Genomic DNA, 21,443 nt, shown 5'->3' with positions numbered 1-21,443 from the left:
GTGTAACATTCATGCTAGCGTAGGTGTTTGCCATGCGGTCCATGTAGCATGTTAGCATCAGGAACCTGTGTAGGTGTTTGCCATTTGATCCATGTAGCATGTTAGCATCAGGAACCTGTGTAGGCGTTAGCATAGGCCACAGTCGGCCACACGGGACGTCGTGTTGAGCGGCTCTAGCCAGTCACGAGAGGGCTTTCCGGACTTTGCGGTGAAGCTAACATTAGCGCCATTGTGACTGCGCGTCATTGAGTTTGTTTATTTGGCAAGCGGCGGTCACGGGTTGAAAGTTGCTGGCTGCTGGATGAAGTTGGATGGCGGGGATAAAAACGTCAAGCTGTGAACGGCGTGCTTTGTTTGCTGAAGGTCTGATGTGATTATGCTGACGGCGTCTGAGCGTGTGCTCGGCGGGGGAGGAGTCTGCAGGCTCATCCTGATGGTTGAAGTGAGGATGAAACGCGCCGACGCCCGTCCTGCATTGTTGGTCGCATCTGAACTTCCCCGGCTGGATGATCAGGTTCCAGAAAGGTCTGCGTGTCTGTGGAGTACACATCCAAGATGGTGGCTTTCCTTCCGTCAACTTGTGTGCTGCTCATTGAAAGCCAAAGCACACAAAGCAAAGGTCTCCCCACAATAATCCCTGACTCGGCCAGGGGTCGTGCTGGCACGCGTGCCTCGGCTGCCGTCACATGACTTCCGCTCAGTCCACTGTGGGACTTTCCGCATTCCTTTGGCGCCGCACGGCCCCCCCGACCCAGCAGTCATCCGCCTGAGCTGAGGAGCGAGAGCACGGCGCAGTGAAAGGAGATCGGTGTTCCCGTGTCCTTGAGGCCCGAGACCGCTCCGCTCCCGTACCTTCCGTAGCGTGACGGTCCAGCCGGTGAGGGAGGACTGCCGTCACTTACGTCAACGTGCTAGCACGTGCTAGCACCCCTCCAGTAGCACCGCCTGGGTGCACTTTGATAAGCGTCGTCCTCTGCTTATCGCCTTGGCCCACTTGGGGTCCACTTGGGGCCCACTTGGGGCGTTAGCCGCTAGCGCTCCTTCTGCCACATCAACCGCCAGTGGGAGGGAGCCCCTTCCTCACGACACGGCGTTGTGTCAGTGCACCCCGTGTCAACACATTGGCAGCACCGTGCACGTGCCTGTGAGGGTGCACGTGCCGTGAAGAGGGAGCATGATTTATAAACACTCTCCTCTGGGCTTTCTAAAGATATACAAAGAGTTCAAATAGACAACCAATGAATGCACCCCGTGGGACACGCCCATTTTGCTATTAAAACACCGCCTTTGTTCTGTAGAACACCGGCATGAACAGAGTGAGACCTTTTGTCCGTCATATAGTCTCTGACTGTGTGGGGGGGTGGAGGCTGGGCGGCTGGCATACACACAGAGTGTAACCTAGTGGAGATGATATCAGTGGATGGATGGAGATACCGGTCGCCGGCATGGCGTGGAAACCCCGCCCCCATCCAAGCCATCAATCATCTCACCTCCACACGTCCCAGCAGCACTTGGACTGACCTGTCGGCAGGCGGGGTCGAGTGGTGCAATGAATGAATGCATCAAAGCTGGGGGGAGGGGGGTGCGTCCATGGCAACCACATCAGCCGGGGTCCACGGTTGCCGTGGTTTTGTGTTGGATTCTTCCCTATTTGTTTACACTTTTCACATTCTTTGACCCCCCCCCTTTCCTTTTCTAGCAAAACACGCTGGCACTTGGGAATTCTGGAAAAGAACATGAAAACATTCAGTGGAAAACAATAAAGTAGGATTCTCTAGTAGCTTAGGAATAGTCGGAGTAGTCACTGTCATGTTGACATGGGGGCAAAGTTGGGAAAATATGGGAAGAAAGGGAAAATATGGGAAGAAAGGTGAAAGGTTTGGAAAAGCAGTTGCATGGTGTTGTACTGTACTGGGCCAAGTGCGCCCTCTGCCGGCTGCTGCGTGAATTGCTTGCTAATGAAGACAAACAATAGGAAGCCTTAGGACTCCATCATCTGTGGAAGTCTTGGAAATGTGTCCCCTCCAGTCCTCCTTGTCTCCCCCCTCCTTGTTCCCCCTTGTTTGCCCCCCCCCCCGAAATGTGGTGATGGTATTCTGCTGAGGATGGGGGCATTTAGTGCATGTGATGAACCCCGCTCCTCACTGATTGGACAGGTCAGGTCAGGTGACCCTGGAGGGGAAAGAGCTCCTGTGTTCATCGGGAACAGGCTGACACCAAGGACGCCGGGCGTGGGCCTTTGTTGACTGGAAACAAGATCTCTATTCCTACATCACATGGTCACATGGTACCAGCACCCCCCCAGGCCCCCCCCCTTCTGAAACCAGAAGCTATCACGGGACAGGACCTGTTCTCTATCAGCTATTGGCCAAGCCCGCCCTCTAGCGGCAGGACGATCATCTACACCCTTTAGCTGCCTCCTTCATCACCCCTCCCTCCTTTATAGTGCATATACCCTCACCCCTCCCTCCTTTATAGCGCATATACCCTCACCCCTCCCTCCTTTATAGCGCATATACCCCTCCCCCCCCCCCCATGTTATTGAAAATGCCATGTCCCAAGAAGAAAGGTCAGAAAGCCAAAGTCTTTGTAACAAAGTGTGTGTGTGTGTTTGGTGCACAGGAAGTGGAGGTGGTGACTTCCTGCTCTCAAGCAGCCAAGCAAGCGTCCTCCAACAGCTTGTTTCATGGAATTGGCTTACAGGGCGAGCGAGTCGGGGGGGGGGGGGTGTATTTCGGGCGTTAAGCTGAGTAGTCAGCCGTGTGGAGAGACGCGAGGGTTCTGGTGTCACCTTTGGATCAGGTACAGTGAGGCGGTCCCCCACGGACGCATGGACTTCCTGTGTGACCCGGACGTCATGGCGCCCATCCTGGTGGTGACGGTCCAGTTCCTCGCTGCGGCCGGTCTGTGGTTCTACCGCCGCCGGCGCCGCCGCCGTGGTCTCTTGGCTGCGCTCACGCTTGAAGGAGGTAAAGAGTTGTCACATGCTTCCTGTTCAGGCCCCGCCCCCTTTCAGCTCAGACTGTTTGGGTTGGAGGGCTAGCATTTAGCCTGCTAGCATGTGTGAAACGTGTCTTTCATGTACCCGGGTCTGATTGGCCTGTGCTGCGGCGTGGCTCACATGGCGGCTTAGCGTGTGAATCCCGTGTGGGATCTGCTGTGAAGACCCGTGATTGGCCGGGATAATACCTTGGTGTCACGTCACCTTGCGGGTTTACCTGCGCTGGTGGGGCGCCTCACTGGCATCCCCCAAAACCCTGCCCTCATTAAACAACCTTCTACCAAGTTACCCTGGGGGGTTAGAGGTCAGAGGTGCCTGGTAGGTTTAGGGATTTAGGAGGTCCGGGTTTAGGATTTAGGGATTTAGGAGGTCCGGGTTTAGGATGTCAGGTTTTGTTCGGGGCTCAGCGGTAACCCCCCTGCCGTAGGGGGATGTTTCTCTTGTATGTCCACAAGGGGGCGTGTCAGGTCACATGGCCCTGTGATGAAGGCAGCTGGAGTATGTGGGCGGAGTCACATGGGATGAAAAGGAGGGAGGGATGAAAGAGGAGAAGATGGCGTCCAGGAAGAAGATGAGTGAGAGGGTGAAAAGATGAAAGCGGCACGAGAAGCTGTGGTCTGCTTCCTGAGGGATGGACGCCAGACAGGAAGTGGAGGGAAAGATAGGCGCAGCTTGCAGAGACACTGCAGCCGTCATTTGTAGATGTCACTTCCTGTTTTGCCTCAGGCTTGTGCTGACTCGCCACCCCCGCCTGCCTCATTCTTGGCGAAGCATGACTCGGCAGAAGTAGCGGCATCAGGCAGAAAGGATGCGGCCTGTGATTGGATGACGGATTAGCGACATAGCAGAGCTGCTACGTGCGTCCCGGACGAGAGCGTGCAGGAAGGGGAGGGCATTGAACAGCCAATGGGTGCACAGCAAGATGCACTTTGACCTTTTGGCGTGTGCACGGCCTGAATAGCAAACGGAAGACGAGCTAGCATGTGAAAGCACGTGAGAGCTTCAGATCAGGAAGAACCCTGCAGAGCCTGGACCAGCTCTGTTCACACCAGGGAGGGGAGGAGGGGAGGAGGGAGGGGGGAGGAACAGAGGGAGGAGGAGGAGGAGGAGGAGCCAGAGCCGACTTTGACACAACACGTGTGGACGAGCGGGACGGAGGCAGAGTGCCGGTCTGTGAGTCCGGCCCCCGTGGACAAGGCCGGCTGAGGAGGAGGAGGGGGGGCGGGGGCGGGTGGACGCCTGGTGATCTTGGTACGGAGCTAGCATCTCAACACGGTCCCCTTGGAACAGGACCACGCTCTGGGGGGGTCTACTATGTGGCCTGACTACAGGAACCAATGTCTGCTCAATTCTCACCTGTACTCACGCATGTGCTGCACAGGTCAGTGTGTGTGTGTGTGTGTGTGTGTGTGTGTGTGTCTGTTAGCTGTTGAATCCTATGAAGTCTTCCTGTCCCCCCCCCCCCCCCCCCCCCATCTAACTATCTAGCTTGAATCAATGTCACTGTGTGCCTGGCACCCCCCCCCCATCACTGGACTGCTGGACATCACCCTTTGTGTGTGTGTGTGTGTGTGTGTGTGTGTGTGTGTGTGTGTGTGTGTTTGTGTGTGTGTGTGTGTGTGTGTGTGTATATGTGTGTGTGTGTGTGTGTGTACATGTGCGTTAAGCAGCTGAGCCACCAGGCAGGTTTAGGAAGGAAGGTGTGTTGCATGGGTGAAACTATGTAGCAAGAGCATGTTGAAATACGCCTCCTATGTCAACTGTGTGTGTGTGTGTGTGTGTGTGTGTGTGTGTGTGTGGGTGTGTGTGTGTGAGAAAGAGAGAGAGAGAGAGATAGAGATGTTTGACCTAGTTAATCCAGTCGAATGTCGTCCAACTTCTAAAGCCTTTCTACTTTTGGAACGAGACACTCCAAGGTGTCAGAGCTGGTTAGCTGTGTGTGTGTGTGTGTGTGTGTGTGCGTGTGTGCGTGTGTGTGTGCGTGTGTGTGTTTGTCCTGTGGGAAGAGGAAGCGATACAGTCTCTCTCCACGTGGCGGCGTCTCCATGGCAACAGCTAAACGCTTGTCAGACTAGCTCCTGTGGTGCTGCTGAGGTGTTTGAGCTTCTGTGTTTATTGTACTGTAGGGAGGCTAAAACATCTGCAGTACTTTGGAAAGAATACTAGGAAAATATTGACAAACGTTGGATTATAACAAGAAAAGAAGTTGACATTTTCCAAGAACAAACTTGTAAAATTGTAAACAAATAGTTAATGCAACATAGACATGAAATACTAGCATTGAGATTAAATACTAGCATATAGATGAAATACTAACATAGACATGAAATACTAGCATTGAGATTAAATACTAGCATATAGATGAAATACTAGCATTGAGATGAAATACTAGCATATAGATGAAATACTAACATAGACATGAAATACTAGCATATAGATGAAATACTAACATAGACATGAAATACTAGCATTGAGATTAAATACTAGCATTGAGATTAAATACTAGCATTGAGATTAAATACTAGCATTGAGATTAAATACTAGCATAGACATGAAATACTAGCATAGACATGAAATACTAGCATATTGATGAAATACTAGCATAGACATGAAATACTAGCATAGACATGAAATACTAGCATATTGATGAAACACTAGCATAGAAATGAAATACTAGCATAGACATGAAATACTAGCATAGACATGAAATACTAGCATAGACATGAAATACTAGCATATAGATGAAATACTAGCATAGACATGAAATACTAGCATAGACATGAAATACTAGCATAGACATGAAATACTAGCATAGACATGAAATATTGGGTGAATACAGTAGTAGTAGTAGTATTGAGTGAATGCAGTAGTAGTAGTATTGTGGGAATACAGTAGTAGTAGTAATATTGGGTGAATACAGTAGTAGTACTATTGTGGGAATGCAGTAGTAGTAGTAGTATTGGGTGAATGCAGTCATACTATTGGTATTGGGTGTATGCAGTAGTAGTAGTACTAGTAATGAGAGTGTGTGAATGTTGTAGTAGTAGTAGTAGTAGTAGTAGTATTGGTATTGCTGGTGTTGTCCATTCTTGGACCAAAGCACGGCAATGACAACATGAGCTCCTTGGCTGGAGTGTTTGATGACGATGATGATGATGATGACGATGATGATGATGATGACGATGATGACGATGATGACCCTGGCAAGCGGTGTGTCCCGTTCGGGTTTTCCTGGGGTGTGATGGGACCAGTCTAAAAGTGTGAATGTTGTCATTGTCCTTCCAGATGAGCGGGACAGAGTACAGAAGAAGACCTTCACCAAGTGGGTCAACAAGCATCTCATCAAGGTAGGTGGAACGGGGACCCTCCTGGGTGGCTCGCCATGACACACCCACACGTGACACATGATTATTATTCACACGGTGCTTCTGAACACACACACACACACACACAGTGTGGGGAGGTGGTGGGAAGCGGGAACGCCGGGAGTCGCATGACTGAGGAATGAGGCGTGTGCCTGACCCCATAACTGTGGTGACCGCGCCCCCCCCCCCCACGTAACCTGATATGAGCAGGCGGTGCTGCATGGCCATGTAGGTCACACGGCACAGGGCCGCATTTGGGATGCGGTTAGCCGCCCATGCCGGCGGGGGCCAGCCACACGATGCCATCATTGGCCGTGGTGCGTGTGCAGGTCTTGATAGGCCAGTCGCCAAGAACACACCAAACGGTCACTGGTCTGGTTTTTGGAACCGGTGCTAAATATAGCACCGGTTCCTTTTGCCACCCCTTGGGGGGACGCCAACACCAACACCAACACCCCCATGCTTGAAAACTGCAAAAGCTTTGCCAGAGTCCTCTGTGGAGTCAGCGGCTGCTCGGACCGTGTGCCCGAATACAGTGCACCTTGCTGGGCCACGGCAGGTGGCTCCCCCCGCCCCCCCTTCTCAATCCTCTGCTTCCCCTGATATTCGTGATGAATCTCTATTAGCTCCACAAAGGCTTGTTGCTAATATGTCTACAATATACAGTATGCAAATATGTATGTAAAACATATATATTTACTATATACACATTTTACTTCCTTTTACATATACATTACATTTTGACATTACATTACATTTTTACAATAAATGATATTTTTACATTACATTTTGACATTACATTATATTTTGACATTACATTTGTGTGTGTGCTTTAGTACAAAAGGAAAGCAAATATGAAAAGTGTCTGCCATTCTGTTTTAAGCCCCCCCATTTCTACAGCTTTGTGACTTTGTCGGCCTCTTGTGGCGACAGACGGTACTACAGCCTTCCTGTTTTGAGATTGACATGTCAGATGAACACCTTTGCCAATGTAAAATATGCCCCCCCCCTCTCTCCATGAAGGTGAGGAAGCACATCACTGACCTCTATGAGGACCTCAGGGATGGACACAACCTCATCTCCTTGCTGGAAGTCCTCTCCGGTGTCACCCTGGTATGCAACACACACACACACACACACGCACACACACACACACACACACATGCACACACACACACTGTTGATGGAGTTGTGAGTAAAGAAGGTTGTATTTTGAAAATGTCATGTGACATCCCATCTTGAAGATTTGATGATTCCATCCTTCATCCTCTCCTTCTCCTCATACCACATCTCCTCCTCCTGCCCCCTGCTGTTACCATAGCAACCGAGAGGCGCCCCCTCCCTGAGAAGGGAGTACGCTTCACGGGCGCCTCCTCTCATCCTGCTCACAGGAGAGGAGGATGGCGGCAACGATGATGATGATGATGATGATGGTGTTAAAGGAGCTCAGGGAGTACGTGCCCCCCCTCCCCTCCTAATATCACACCTTTGACCCCTGACCCTTCAGCTTGACACTGCTAGGATGCATGAGAGTGATGAGAATGCACGCAGGAAACACGTACTGTATTTTAAGGGGGGGGGGTCAGATGGGGTACTGAGTTCCCATGAGTTCCCACATGGCGGACAGGAAGTGTGACGCAGGCTGGAATGACTTGGCTCCCCAAGGGAAGACCTGGGGGAGACCCAGGTCACGTTGGAGAGACCATGGGCTTCGCCTGGGCCTGGGCTTCGGATGCTGCCCCCCCATGACTGACCCTGGTTAAGAAGATGGATGGACCCAATGCTAAGCGGTGTCACACCATGTCCCCCCCCCGTAGCCAAAAATGTGTTGCGTGTCTTGTACTGACGCCACCCCGACCTCAAGGACGGTACACCGGGGAACTTTGACCCCTCCCAGTTTGACGTTGGAAGAAACACGCATGTTGACTAATCCTGTCTTGTCTAACGTGTGCGTTAATGAGGTGTCAATGAAGAACGCCACGGCGTGCCCTTTTCTTCCCGCACCACGTTGTTGTGTTCTTCATCCTCACACCAGCAGCACTCTCACACTGCACCCCAAAAGCAGCCCCTGTGGTGCCTGATTGTTGTTGTCTTGCCTCGCAGCCCCGGGAGAAGGGCCGCATGAGATTTCATAGACTGCAAAATGTCCAAATTGCACTGGACTTCCTCAAACAGAGACAGGTACTCCTCGGCTCTGCTTCTTCACACGCACACGCACACGCACACGCACACGCACACGCACACTCAAGGGTACCCGCTCGCTGTCTTCCAGGTCAAACTTGTCAACATCAGAAACGATGACATCACTGATGGCAACCCCAAACTCACCCTGGGTCTCATCTGGACCATCATCCTTCACTTCCAGGTCTGTGCTGACTCCTGCCTGCTTGTAGCCATTTTTTGCACAGTAGACGCCCAATTTATTGCACAGCAGATGCCCAATTTATTGCACAGTAGATGCCCAATTTATTGCACAGTAGATGCCCAATTTATTGCACAGTAGATGCCCAATTTATTGCACAGTAGATGCCCAATTTATTGCACAGTAGATGCCCAATTTATTGCACAGTAGACTCCTATCTATTGCACAGTAGACTCCTATTTATTGCACAGTAGACTTCTATTTATTGCACAGTAGACGCCCTATCTATTGCACAGTAGACTCCTATCTATTGCACAGTAGACTCCTATTTATTGCACAGTAGACTCCTATTTATTGCACAGTAGACTTCTATTTATTGCACAGTAGATGCCCTATTTATTGCACAGTAGACTCCTATCTATTGCACAGTAGACTCCTATTTATTGCACAGTAGACGCCCTATTTATTGTGCAGGAGACGCAGTTTACGTCCTGGCTTACTCATGTCGACATAAGCGGTTGTCAACATGACGGAAGTCATCCATTGCTTGCACATTGACGTGTGACGTAAGACTTCTGGCATTTGTGTATTTTTTGTGTATATTGTGTATATTTTGATAGCAGTTGTTTGCAGTAGTGTAATAATCAAAGGAAAAACTGCAATGTATCTGTGGCGGTGGTGGGTTGCAGGGCGATGACATCATCGGTGGCCATGATACATTTATAAAATGTGAGCAATTTTTTTTTTTTTTTTCTGTTGCTTCTTTTTGTTTTTTGTGAAAGGAAAAAGCCCAAAGCAGACAGAAGCACACGGACATGACATAGCTGGGCATTAGGGCGCCTTAATGGGCATGCCCTGCCTCTATGCTTTCATGAGCTTAGGATGCACGAGTGCTGGAGATGCGGCTCATTTTCTGTGTTGGAGCATTCAAGCTGCAGTTGCAACGTATCACCACTAGTCTGTGTGGCCGTGTGAACCCAGACAAGGTGACACCTTCAGCTAGCGTTAGCATAAGTGTGAGTCAGCACAAAGATGTCTGCTGCTGTGGGGGAGGGGGGAGGGAGGGAGGCTGGATGCTGGAGGCTGGAGGCGGACGTTGTGTTATCTTATATAGACGAGCAGGCGGTCATGGACCGTATGAGCTCCACTGGGGTGCTAAGCTAATGCTAAAAGGCCGAGGGCCGGAATAAAAAGTGTTCCCGTGTGGGCGGGTCCTTGTGAGCTGCTTCCATATGCCATCATCATGCATCATAATGCTTTGCTGGTTTATGACGGATCTCTGCTTCCTATGTGGCTTGGCTTCAGCTGGGTGTGTGTGGTCCAGAACGCACACACACACACACACACACACACACACACACACACACACACACACACACACGCTACATGTGCTGCAGCGTTGCCACTGGTGTTAGGAGCACGCCAGGCTGTGATGCAGCGGATGGCGTGCTGAAGGAGCGGTCTCTAGAAGGCTGTAGCATGTGTAGCATGTGTAGCATGTGTAGCATGGATGTTGACATCCAGGCTCCCTTGGCAGCTGATGGACAAGAACGGGTGAAGCCACAAGGTCAAGGAAGTCGTGCAGACGTTCATTCAATGCAGCGTTTAGCTCCAGTGTGCTTTGGGTGGCGAACGGTTAAACGAGAGCGCGAAGGAGGCCGTAACAAGGAAGTGGAATAGAAGAGAGCCGAGGGAGGGAGGGAGGGAGGAGGGGGGAGAGAGAGAGAAGAAGAGAGGGAGAGGGAAGCTGCAGCAGCCCAGAGATAAAAAGCTTTCCTCTGCCGGCGTCTGCCATCATCAAGCTAGCGAGCCAGGCGAGGGGCGTCGCGTTGTCCCTGGAGAACCAGGCTGGCCTTCATCTGCAGGCCGACCACCCTCCCACCCTCCCAACCTCCCATCCTGCCACAATGCTACGCTGCAGCCACCAGGCTAGCTTGTCTTCATGCGGAGACGCCCTGTGATCCGCATCGCCATCCCTTTTTTTCCACCCGGAGTGGCAGGCGACGGTCCGGTTTTCCCTGCAGCAGATGCAGAATTCTTCTGGCGTTGCTCCACCGGGAGCGGAGCCTAGAAGATGTCAGGCGAGCGTGTCGCCAGATAGACTCCACAGTGCCGCTCCGTCTTCCTAATGAGATGCGGTGAGGCGCTATTAGGAGACATCACGTCCCCAGGGGGCAAAGACCACATCAGCCCCCGTCTCTTGTGGGCCTGTTGCTCCGTCGCACTGCACCACCTGATGGAGACAGGACTGGCTGGCTGACGGCACACGGACGCTCTGCTAGAAGCTGACTGGATGCCATCCATCTCCGTGGGAGATCCCACACGTGACGCTAGGCTGTCTCTCAGCTGCCTCTGTGGAGGAGCTAGCTTCCTGCATCCTGCATCCTCTTTCCACCTGCTCCTCGGGAAAGGAAGGAAGCAGAGATCTTGGACAGCCTTTCCACCGGCAGCTCACACTGGAACAGGAGGAGGAGGAGGAGGAGAAGCCCACTCCCAAAGAAGCCGTGAGAGGATTGGCTGAGCCTGGCTGCAATCTGCGTTACCATTGGCTGCGTGACTCCCCCAACAACCAACCAGGACGCCGTGGGAATCCCATCCTGGCAGCTCCGGGTGGGCCTACGTCACCACGTCTTCAACTCGGCAGCATGGGCTTCCATGAGCCAAGATGCTGGACTGACACCAGTCTTGTGGAACCTGCCAGGTCCTGATGAACGTGCTCTCACCGACTCCTCCTCGGCACGTGTCCTTGAATGCCACCCCAAAGCCCCAGGCTTCCGGGGACTACGGCGAAGGGGAAAGGTTCTTGCAGATGGCTTGCAGCTTCTATCCTCCGTCCACCCCAAATTTCTCCTCCATTTTGCCGCTAGGTCTCCTGTCAACACCGTGATGGGGAACTCCATAGGTTGTGTCAGACCCCCACGAGAGGGGGAGCCCTGTGGAAGCCCACCACTGGCACGCAAGAGGCGGCTACGCTTCAGACGTAGACAAAAAAAGAGGAGTAGAGATGGTGGTCCTGCTGAGCCTGATGGTCAGACGCAGCCTGCAGCTGGAGAAGCTTTCCACTCTGACATCCGCTGTGCTGGAGGCTCCCGTCTGACGGTGCCCAAGCTGGAATACCCAAACCCTGAAGCCCAGCATACCCCCAAAGTCAGTCCGGCCTGGAGAGGAATTTTCTGTCTTCCGGGAGAAGAAGACACCGTCAGTGCCATCGTTGAGGTCTCCAGCATCCCGAGCCAAACCACCACCACCAGCCCGGTCTACACGGCACCGGCGCCGGGCAGCGCCACTCCAGGGGGGGGGAGGCTCTACCAGGTTCGGGAGAAAGTCCACGGGGTTGTGGAGAAAGCCAGCATACGTGAAGAAGATACGGACGACGGGAGGGCAGCCAGGAATGGAAGACGGAAAGAGTCTTTGGAGGTGACGCCTTCTGCAGGAGAGCACAAAGGTGTGGTCCACATCAGAGAGGTAGACGGGAAGCTCTGCGTGGTGAGGACGGTCTACCCAAGTGACTTTGGTTCTCCAGCGTGGAGGGGTGACGGTGACCGTGAGGTGGAGGTCCATCAAGAACCGCCTGCTCCTTTTCCGGTCACTGACGACGTTTTCAAAGTCCAGCTCTCTGAGGATGAAAGTGACGCCCACGGGGACACCTGGGTTCCTGAGGTTCTTGGCTTGGACATGCCGGACCGTGCGCCGGAGAGGTCCTCCCTCTTAGAGTCCTCGGGCTACGCCAGCGACCTCCTGCTGACCTCGCCAGAAACAGCCGTCACCACTCCCAGCCGGGCGGACTGGGCGACGCTCACCAGTAGCTCCATGGAGATGTTGGACACCAGGGTGGAGCATCCTCAGGCTGCTGTCACACACCTGGCACAGGTTTGTGCTTGCTGGACCCGACTGGTTTCCCATACTGCGCCTGATGGAGCCACCTGAGTCTAGACGCACCACGTGGGGCGGACCTGGGGTGGACTTGGCCGCTTCGGACAGCACATTAGCAATAGCATTAGCACTGACAGTGCATTAGCGGTAACGGCGCATTAGCATTAGCAGTGACAGCCCCTTAGCATCAGTGATAGCCAATGCTCCCTTAGGAGATGATTGCAGCCATTGGCGTGTATTGACAGGCTGACTTAGCGCTACTATGCTATCATCTTGGCGTGTATTGTCAGGGTGACTTAGCGCTACTATGCTATCATCTTGGCGTCTATTGTCAGGCTGACTTAGCGCTACTATGCTATCGTCCTGGCGTGTATTGACAGGCTGACTTAGCGCTACTATGCTATCGTCCTGGCGTGTATTGTCAGGGTGACTTAGCGCTACTATGCTATCGTCCTGGCGTGTATTGTCAGGGTGACTTAGCGCTACTATGCTATCGTCTTGCCGTGTATTGTCAGGGTGACTTAGCGCTGCTATGCTATCATCTTGGCGTGTATTGCCAGGGTGACTTAGCGCTACTATGCTATCATCTTGGCGTGTATTGTCAGGCTGACTTAGCGCTACTATGCTATCGTCCTGGCGTGTATTGCCAGGGTGACTTAGCGCTACTATGCTATCATCTTGGCGTGTATTGCCAGGCTGACTTAGCGCTACTATGCTATCATCTTGGCGTCTATTGCCAGGCTGACTTAGCGCTACTATGCTATCGTCCTGCCTTGTATTACTATTATCATGAAAGGCTTTGCCCTCGTCTTCCTGCCTCGGTCCCTCCCGTCTAATCGTGGCAGCACAGACCTCCTTGGCTTTCCCAGCACTCCTTGCCAGGAAGTACTCTTTACACTTTGTCATATACATATATAGTATAGTACACTCGGCTAACTGCTGGGGTTTTTGATGTTGTTGAATGCTAAGGTGCTAATGCACATTTGCTGAGTCATTCCAAGAAAATATGATGGGAACCTAAATACACAGTACTGTAGTGGCCAACGACTAGTATTACTAGGCCAAATACACAGTACTGTAGTGGCCAACAACTAGTATTATTAGCCTAAATACACAGTACTGTAGTGGCCAACAACTAGTATTACTAGGCCAAATACACAGTACTGTAGTGGCCAACAACTAGTATTACTAGGCCAAATACACAGTACTGTAGTGGCCAACAACTAGTATTACTAGGCCAAATACACAGTACTGTGTACTGGGGGGGGTGCAGGCCATGAACGTGTCGCAGGCAGGGATCATGGTGAAGATGATGATGGCGTCATGGATGTTGATGGCGTGTTCCCATGGTAGCGTGTAGGGGTGTTCCCATGGTAGCGTGTAGGGGTGTTCCCATGGTAGCGTGTAGGCGTGTTCCCATGGTAGCGTGTAGGCGTGTTCCCATTGTAGCGTGTAGGCGTGTTCCCATGGTAGCGTGTAGGGGTGTTCCCATGGTAGCGTGTAGGGGTGTTCCCATGGTAGCGTGTAGGGGTGTTCCCATGGTAGCGTGTAGGGGTGTTCCCATGGTAGCGTGTTCCCATGGTAGCGTGTTCCCATGGTAGCGTGTTCCCATGGTAGCGTGTAGGGGTGTTCCCATGGTAGCGTGTAGGGGTGTTCCCATGGTAGCGTGTAGGGGTGTTCCCATGGTAGCGTGTAGGGGTGTTCCCATGGTAGCGTGTAGGGGTGTTCCCATGGTAGCGTGTAGGCGTGTTCCCATTGTAGCGTGTAGGGGTGTTCCCATGGTAGCGTGTAGGCGTGTTCCCATTGTAGCGTGTAGGGGTGTTCCCATGGTAGCGTGTAGGGGTGTTCCCATGGTAGCGTGTAGGGGTGTTCCCATGGTAGCGTGTAGGGGTTCAGCTGCTGGATGTCAATGGATGCGTCGTTAGCTTGATGGTCGGGTGCCAATGCTGCAGGATGACAAAAACCTGCAGAGGCCGTCAGGCTGTGGGGGTCCTCACCGGAAGGTTGGGGGCCTCTGGGCTCACCTCATTGTGTTCCTCATCTCCCCCCGGCGTTGCAGCCGTAGACGGTCATTTCTCTCCACCGTTGGGCAGCTTTCATCTCCTTTCCTTCAGGGGTCCCTAACGCCCTAAAAGTGTCCGTGCTCCTTTTCCCAAATGTCCTACCCAGATTTCGGAGATCTATGTGTGCGGCGAGTCGGGCGACCTCACCGCCAAGGAGAAGCTGCTGCTATGGAGCCAGCAGGCCACAGAAGGCTACCCGGGCCTGCGCTGCGTCAACTTCACCTCGTCGTGGAGCGACGGACGCATGTTCAACGCCCTGCTGCACAGATACAGGTGTGTAGACTCTTCACCGCTTGCGGGCAGCCGGCGTCATGCCAGCGTCACGCCAGCGTCAAGCCAGCATACAAGTATTTAAGAAGCAAGTGCTTTTTAATAAGACTGCACTGCAGGAAGTACTATGTCACTGCAGGAAGTACTATGCCACTGCAGGAAGTACATGTAGCATGGAAGTAGACTGATAACACCAATAAAACAAAGTCCGTCTATTTTGAGAAGACCACTTCAATAATAAACAAAGTTTCCGTTTCTGACACGCGCCATCGCAAGGCCTCCACGGGCCCCACAACACGGTGGGCTCGATCTGGCCCCGGGCCTTGACTTTGACACCCGTGCAATGTGCTTGTGTGCTTCCCAGACCCGACCTGATCAACATGGAGGCGGTGTCGCAGCAGAGCAACCGTGACAACCTGGAGCAGGCCTTCCACATCGCAGAGTCGCTAGGGGTCACCAGGCTGTTGGACGCCGAGGGTGAGGCGCGCTCGTCATCTTCATCATCATCATCATCATCAGCGTGTCACCACATTTGCCGTCTCTATTGACATGTCTCCTGGGAACAGGGGCCTACGTGGCCCTCAGTAGTCCCATACTGGTCCACGTGTCCTGCTATTTAGTCCCATAATGCTAGCCAGGTGCTAACAGGCGTCATGTTTCTGTGGCGGTCCAATTAATGTGTAGGAAACAGCGATGCATGTTCTGCGTTTGATTTGTCTTGTCCTCTCCTGGCAGACGTGGATGTTCCATCTCCAGACGAGAAGTCGGTCATCACCTACGTCTCGTCCATCTATGACGCCTTCCCCAAAATCCCCGAGGGAGGAGAGGGCATCGCAGCACAAGTACGTGACTCGTGCGGTGTGGAGGATACTAGTTGTTGAGGATACGTTGATATCTGATGGTCTAATAGGAGGTGGACCAGCGCTGGTCGGAGTATCAGGCCAGGTTCTCCTCTCTGCTCCAGTGGAGCCGTCAGCAAACGGCCCTCATGGCCAACAAGAACTTCCCCCAGGATCCCGTGGAACTCAAGGTGAGGCTGTGGCAAGTCGAGCTGCTTTTTCAACGTTTCCAAAACAAAAAGGACAACGTGACGCAGCAACTGGGATTTCAAAGTAAAAGCACCTTGGGGGAGGCTAGATGGACGTGGGATGGCAGCATGAAGGAAGGAAGGAAGGAAGGAAGGGAGGAAGGAAGGAAGGTTAGGCTAACACGTCTCCTCCCTCCTCCACCTCCAGGCACTTTACAACCAGTACGTCCATTTCAAGGAGACGGAGATCCCTGGCAAGGAGGTGGAGAAAGGTCACGTGGAACATCTCTACAAACTCCTGGAGGTCAGCTACCTTCTTCTTTCTGCTCCACACTGACCTAGCATCCATGTACTGCACACTATGGATGTACAGTACTACAGCTGTGTACTACACACTATGTACTACATGGATGTACCGTGTGTGTGTGCACCAAGGTGTGGGTGGAGTTTGGGCGTATCAAGTTTCCTCAGGCACTCCATCCCAACCACCTGGACCAGGAGTGGGGAAAACTCATCCTGGAGATGTTGGAGCGGGAGAAGGCTCTCAGGCCTGCTGTGGACAGGTACACACACACACACACACACACACACACAGTTCCAGGTGGAGGTGAAGGAGGTGAGGAGGTGAAGATGCTGAGGGTGTGTGCGTGTGTTCAGATTAGAGCTGCTGCTCCAGAGAGCAAATAAGTTCCAGAAGCTCGCTGTGGACTTTGAGGAGAAACTGACCCTGGCTAAGAACACGCTCCAAGCCGTAAGTGCTGGGGTGGGGGCTTGGGGGGGGGGCACCACGCTGCTCCAGGGCAACGACAGATACGGCCGCTTTGCAGGATGTGACCCGGGCGGAGCGCGGCGAGGTGGTGCAGTGTGAGAGCGAGCTGGCCCGCTACCTGCAGGACTTTGAGTCTCTCATGGGACAGATCCAGCAGGAGCTGCAAGTCCTCCGTGAGGAGAAATACTACCAAGTGGACCAGCTGGCCTTCAGGTGGGTCCACAGGGTGGAGGTCAGGAGGACGTCTTCTGAAGCCCGTTTTGCTCTTTTCCAGACAATCCTGCCTTCAAGAGGAGCTGGTGTCCCTCAGGCTTCAGTGCTCCAGCGTCTTCAGGAAAGGTCACTTCTCGCAGGCCCCAGGGAACACGGCCGAGGAGCTGCTGGGCCAGCGGGCCACGGGCCCCGGGCTCTCGCTGGGCCAGATGCTGCTGGGGGCGGCGGGCGCTGTGGGGGCGGCGCTCTTGCGGCGTCCAATGTCCCGTTCCCAGCTGGTGGCCATGTCTTCCTCGGAGGACGAGGGCAGCTTGAGGTTCGTCTACGAGCTGCTGGGATGGGTGGAGGAGACGCAGGTTAGAGCATCGGACTTGCCAAGGTGGCCCTGGAGAACAATTGAACTCTGGTTGAACCCGTGTTTGCTTCAGGAGCTTTTGGAGGGGGCCGAGTGGGGGGCAGACCTTCCTTCGGTGGAGAACAACCTCCAGGAGCACAACAGCGTGCACGCTGCGGTGGAGGAGCTCATGGGCGGCCTGCAGGAGGCACGCGGCTATGAGGTACAGGACGCTCACCTCAGGAACAACCCCAAAACCCCAAAACAAGGATGCTCACTTCAGCATCGCGTCCTCATCTTCCTCATCTTCCTCATCTTCCAGCCCAACGTCTCCACCAACTTTAAGAGCAACTACTGTGAAACCCTGGACAAGCTGGAACATCAGTACTGCAAACTGCTGGTGAGCAAACGTTCCAAACGTTCATGCCTTCACCTCGTTCATGCGTTCACCTCGTTCACACGTTCACCTCGTTCACCTCGTTCATGTGTTCAACTCGTTCACGCGTTCACCTCGTTCACGCGTTCACCTCGTTCACGCGTTCACGCGTTCAACTCGTTCACGCGTTCACCTCGTTCACCTCGTTCACCTCGTTCACGCGTTCACCGCGTTCACCTCATTCACGCGTTCAACTCGTTCATGCGTTCACCTCGTTCACGCGTTCACCTCGTTCACCCGTTCACCTCGTTCACACGTTCACCTCGTTCACGCGCTCACCTCGTTCACATGTTCACCTCATTCATGCGTTCAACTCGTTCACGCGTTCACCTCGTTCACGCGTTCACCTCGTTCACGCGTTCACCTCGTTCACGCGTTCAACTCGTTCACGCGTTCAACTCGTTCACGCGTTCACCTCCTTCACGCGTTCACCTCGTTCATGCGTTCACGTGTTCACCGCGTTCAACTCGTTCATGCGTTCACCTCCTTCACGCGTTCACCTCGTTCATGCGTTCACGTGTTCACCGCGTTCAACTCGTTCATGCGTTCACCTCCTTCACGCGTTCACCTCGTTCATGCGTTCACGTGTTCACCGCGTTCAACTCGTTCATGCGTTCACCTCCTTCACGCGTTCACCTCGTTCATGCGTTCACGTGTTCACCGCGTTCACACGCTCACCTCGTTCACGCATTCACCTCGTTCACACGCTCACCTCGTTCACCTTGTTCACGTGTTCACCTCGTTCATGCGTTCACGTGTTCACCTCGTTCACACGCTCACCATCCATCCTTGACCTCATGCATCCCTCCATGCCCTGGCCTGTGCTGGAAGCACACAGGAGAAGAAGAAAAGTGTTGTTGAGCATTGCTGCCGTTGCCATAGGAACACTCGTCATGGCGCCTGCGGAGCCTGGAGAGCCTCCACGCCTTTGTGGCGCACTGCACCGAGGAGCTGATCTGGCTCAACGAGCGCGAGGAGGAAGAGATGGCCTACGACTGGAGTCACAACAACGCCAACATGGCCGACAAGCGGGACTTGTACAGCGTGAGTGGGGGAAGGGCGCAGACGGGGAGAGGACGCATGGGGCTTCATAGTGTACATGCTGGGCGGGGGGGGGGGCATCATAGTGTACAGTACATGCTGTCCGGGGGGGACATCATAGTGTACATGCTGTCCGGGGGCGGGGGGCTTTAGCCTAGAAGAAGGAGGGTTGAATGGCGAGGCGGGCCACCCATACATATGTTCTACAAGCCGGCGTGCCTAATGAAGCGTCCCGTGGTCCCTGGTGTCCCTGGTGTCCCCAGGAGCTGAGATCGGAGCTGGATGAGAAGCAGCAGGTGGTGCGATCTCTGCAGGAGACGGCCCACCGCCTGAGTCAGGACAACCACCCGGCCAAGCAGACGCTGGAGGTGAGGTACAGGTCAGGTGATGGTTCCCTTCCGCTCGGCCGTATCCTCATGGCGACCTTTGCAGGCGTACGGGGCCGCCCTGCAGACGCAGTGGCAGTGGGTGGACCAGCTGTGCGTGTGCGTGGAGCAACATCTCAAAGACAACACCCTTTACTTCCAGGTGACACCCGCCCCTCGCCCTTTCATTTGCCCCCTTGTTTGATTCTTACCCTGCGCGGTGTCTGGCAGTTCATGGGCGACGCCCGGGACTGCGAGTCCTACCTGCGCCAGCTCCAGGAGACCATCAAGAGGCAGTACACCTGCGACAGGAGCAGCAGGCTGAGCAGACTGGAGGACCTGCTGCAGGACTCCATGGTAGGCCGCCTTCTACTACTACTGCTACTACTACTAGTACTAGTACTCCTAGTACTACTACTATCTCAAACAGCTGTGACCAAGTGTCTTCAACACATTTGGAACACCACATCCCAACTTTAGAAGAATGATTGACACATGGCAAGTAGGATTAGATAAGTACTCTAAATACTGCTAAATACTACTTCCAGTCTATACTACCAAAATAACTACTACAAAAAATATACACTGCATAGTGTATGTATTAGTGGAATGGCCTATATTGTCATTGTCATTATACAAGATATATAATTATAGATATTATACAAGGGGGCTGGAATAATAAGAAATAAACAAATTAATCAGGAATTAATCATGGAAATGAAGTGGCTCATCAATGTACTTATTTGACTCCTTACCCCTCTGCTGGGCTTGTTTGGTACTACATGCCCATATCATCAATGCATGGGGGCACTTGAAGGCAATGATGGAGCTTCTATTCTATTCTATTCCATTCTATTCTATTCTATTCTATTCTATTCTATTGTATTGTATTCTATTCCATTCCATTCTATTCTATTCTATTCTATTCTATTCTATTCTATTCTATTCCATTCTATTCTATTCTATTCTATTCTATTCTATTCTATTCTATTCTATTCTATTCTATTCTATTCTATTCTATTCCCCATCCAGCCTCCTGTCTTTGTGCTTCATACCCGTCTATTATCGCGTCAAATTATACATTTTCAAACTAAGTTCATTTCACAAGCTAACTCCACGCCTACACACCAACGTGATGGCGGCGTGGGCGGAGATGGCGGCGTGGGCGTCGCCCCAGAGAGCCGCTGTGCGTGCGTGTCGCTGTGCTGATGGTGAATTTGTCTTCCAGGACGAGAAGGAGCAGCTCATCGAGTACCGGGGCACGGTGGCCAGCCTGGTGGGCCGGGCCAAGACGGTGGTGCAGCTTCGGCCCCGCAGCGCCGAGAGCCCCCTGAGGGTGGCCACGCCCATCAGGGCCGTGTGCGACTACAAACAAATAGAGGTACGCCGCTCACACGCCTGCACACTGCCGTACGCCCCCATGGCCCCCTCCCTGGGGTCGTAGTACGTAGTAGTTCCCGGGGGAGGGGCCTTTAGGACATCACGTGACATCATGCGACAGTACAGCAAAGGTCCTCATGCCTAAAACGGAGGAAAGGAGCACCAGTCAATATGTCTTCTTCTTTTCTTTCTTCTCTCCATCCTTTCACCTCCTTCCCTCCTTCCCTCCTTCCTCCGCCATCGGCCTCGCTGTGGTCTGCGGCCTGGGCTGCCAAGACAAACGTTCAGGTAGAGCAGCCTCCGTCTTCTCGCACCGCTCCCTCCTGCTGTGCTTCTCCTCAAGGAGTGAACCAACAAACAGGGCCGCAATGTATCTGTGGCAGGGCTCCATCAATCAATCAATGGGTGGAAACGTTGCCTCGTCTTTGTGCTCGGCTGCAAACCACACCAGAGGTTTCGTAGGAGTGAAGCAGCTCCTTTACGTCGGCCATCTTTGACGCTTAAAACCGCTTCCTGCATCAGCCTTGGCTTCTGTTCCTCCCTCATTTGCATGCTAGCTTTGCTCCTCTTTGTTGCCGTGCTTCAGTCACGGGGATGATCAATGACCTCCGCTTCGTTTCTCCCTTCCTGTCCTCCTTCCTCCCCCCGTCAGATCACCATCAGCCTGGGGGACGAGTGCGTGCTGGAGGACAACTCCCAGCGGACCAAGTGGAAGGTCATCAGTCCCACGGGAAACGAGGCCATGGTGCCCTCGGTGTGCTTCACCGTGCCCCCTCCCAACCAGGAGGCCGTGGACGCCGCCTGCAGGTGGGACGCTCTTTGGGGGCACCGTGGGTTCCGGCGGGGCAACACCCACCTCGTGGATGGACGTCTAGTGTGTGGAATACCATGACATGACGACTGGCATGTACTACCAGGAGTACACAGAGTATAGTGAAATACCA

At 53.2% G+C, this 21,443-nt stretch overlaps 1 protein-coding gene across 21 annotated transcripts in view; it reads left to right on the top strand.

Annotated features, from left to right (window-relative positions):
- macf1a (microtubule actin crosslinking factor 1a) overlaps nucleotides 1-21,443 on the top strand; it is a 93,783-nt gene that overhangs the window by 20,007 nt on the left and 52,333 nt on the right. For 9 of the 21 annotated variants that reach the window (XM_058046367.1, XM_058046368.1, XM_058046364.1 and 6 more), the window contains exons 1-19: nucleotides 9,848-12,598; nucleotides 14,771-14,937; nucleotides 15,299-15,411; nucleotides 15,670-15,776; nucleotides 15,845-15,964; nucleotides 16,170-16,265; nucleotides 16,397-16,524; nucleotides 16,619-16,712; nucleotides 16,789-16,943; nucleotides 17,005-17,299; nucleotides 17,372-17,500; nucleotides 17,600-17,677; nucleotides 18,596-18,757; nucleotides 19,018-19,122; nucleotides 19,187-19,282; nucleotides 19,351-19,476; nucleotides 20,348-20,500; nucleotides 20,776-20,787; nucleotides 21,152-21,306. In XM_058046367.1, coding sequence (XP_057902350.1) covers nucleotides 11,384-12,598; nucleotides 14,771-14,937; nucleotides 15,299-15,411; nucleotides 15,670-15,776; nucleotides 15,845-15,964; nucleotides 16,170-16,265; nucleotides 16,397-16,524; nucleotides 16,619-16,712; nucleotides 16,789-16,943; nucleotides 17,005-17,299; nucleotides 17,372-17,500; nucleotides 17,600-17,677; nucleotides 18,596-18,757; nucleotides 19,018-19,122; nucleotides 19,187-19,282; nucleotides 19,351-19,476; nucleotides 20,348-20,500; nucleotides 20,776-20,787; nucleotides 21,152-21,306 — 3,506 coding nt within the window. In that variant the 5' untranslated portion in view covers nucleotides 9,848-11,383. Of the gene's footprint in view, nucleotides 1-4,129; nucleotides 4,383-6,286; nucleotides 6,349-7,389; nucleotides 7,480-8,469; nucleotides 8,548-8,638; nucleotides 8,732-9,847; nucleotides 12,599-14,770; nucleotides 14,938-15,298; nucleotides 15,412-15,669; nucleotides 15,777-15,844; nucleotides 15,965-16,169; nucleotides 16,266-16,396; nucleotides 16,525-16,618; nucleotides 16,713-16,788; nucleotides 16,944-17,004; nucleotides 17,300-17,371; nucleotides 17,501-17,599; nucleotides 17,678-18,595; nucleotides 18,758-19,017; nucleotides 19,123-19,186; nucleotides 19,283-19,350; nucleotides 19,477-20,347; nucleotides 20,501-20,775; nucleotides 20,788-21,151; nucleotides 21,307-21,443 lie in introns of those variants that run through there. The other 12 variants (XM_058046376.1, XM_058046377.1, XM_058046378.1 and 9 more) reach the window with 5 other exon arrangements.

The sequence above is a fragment of the Doryrhamphus excisus genome, chromosome 14, assembly GCF_030265055.1.
Source record: "Doryrhamphus excisus isolate RoL2022-K1 chromosome 14, RoL_Dexc_1.0, whole genome shotgun sequence".
Lineage (NCBI taxonomy): Eukaryota > Metazoa > Chordata > Actinopteri > Syngnathiformes > Syngnathidae > Doryrhamphus > Doryrhamphus excisus.
This window is presented reverse-complemented; position numbering and strand designations above follow the sequence as displayed.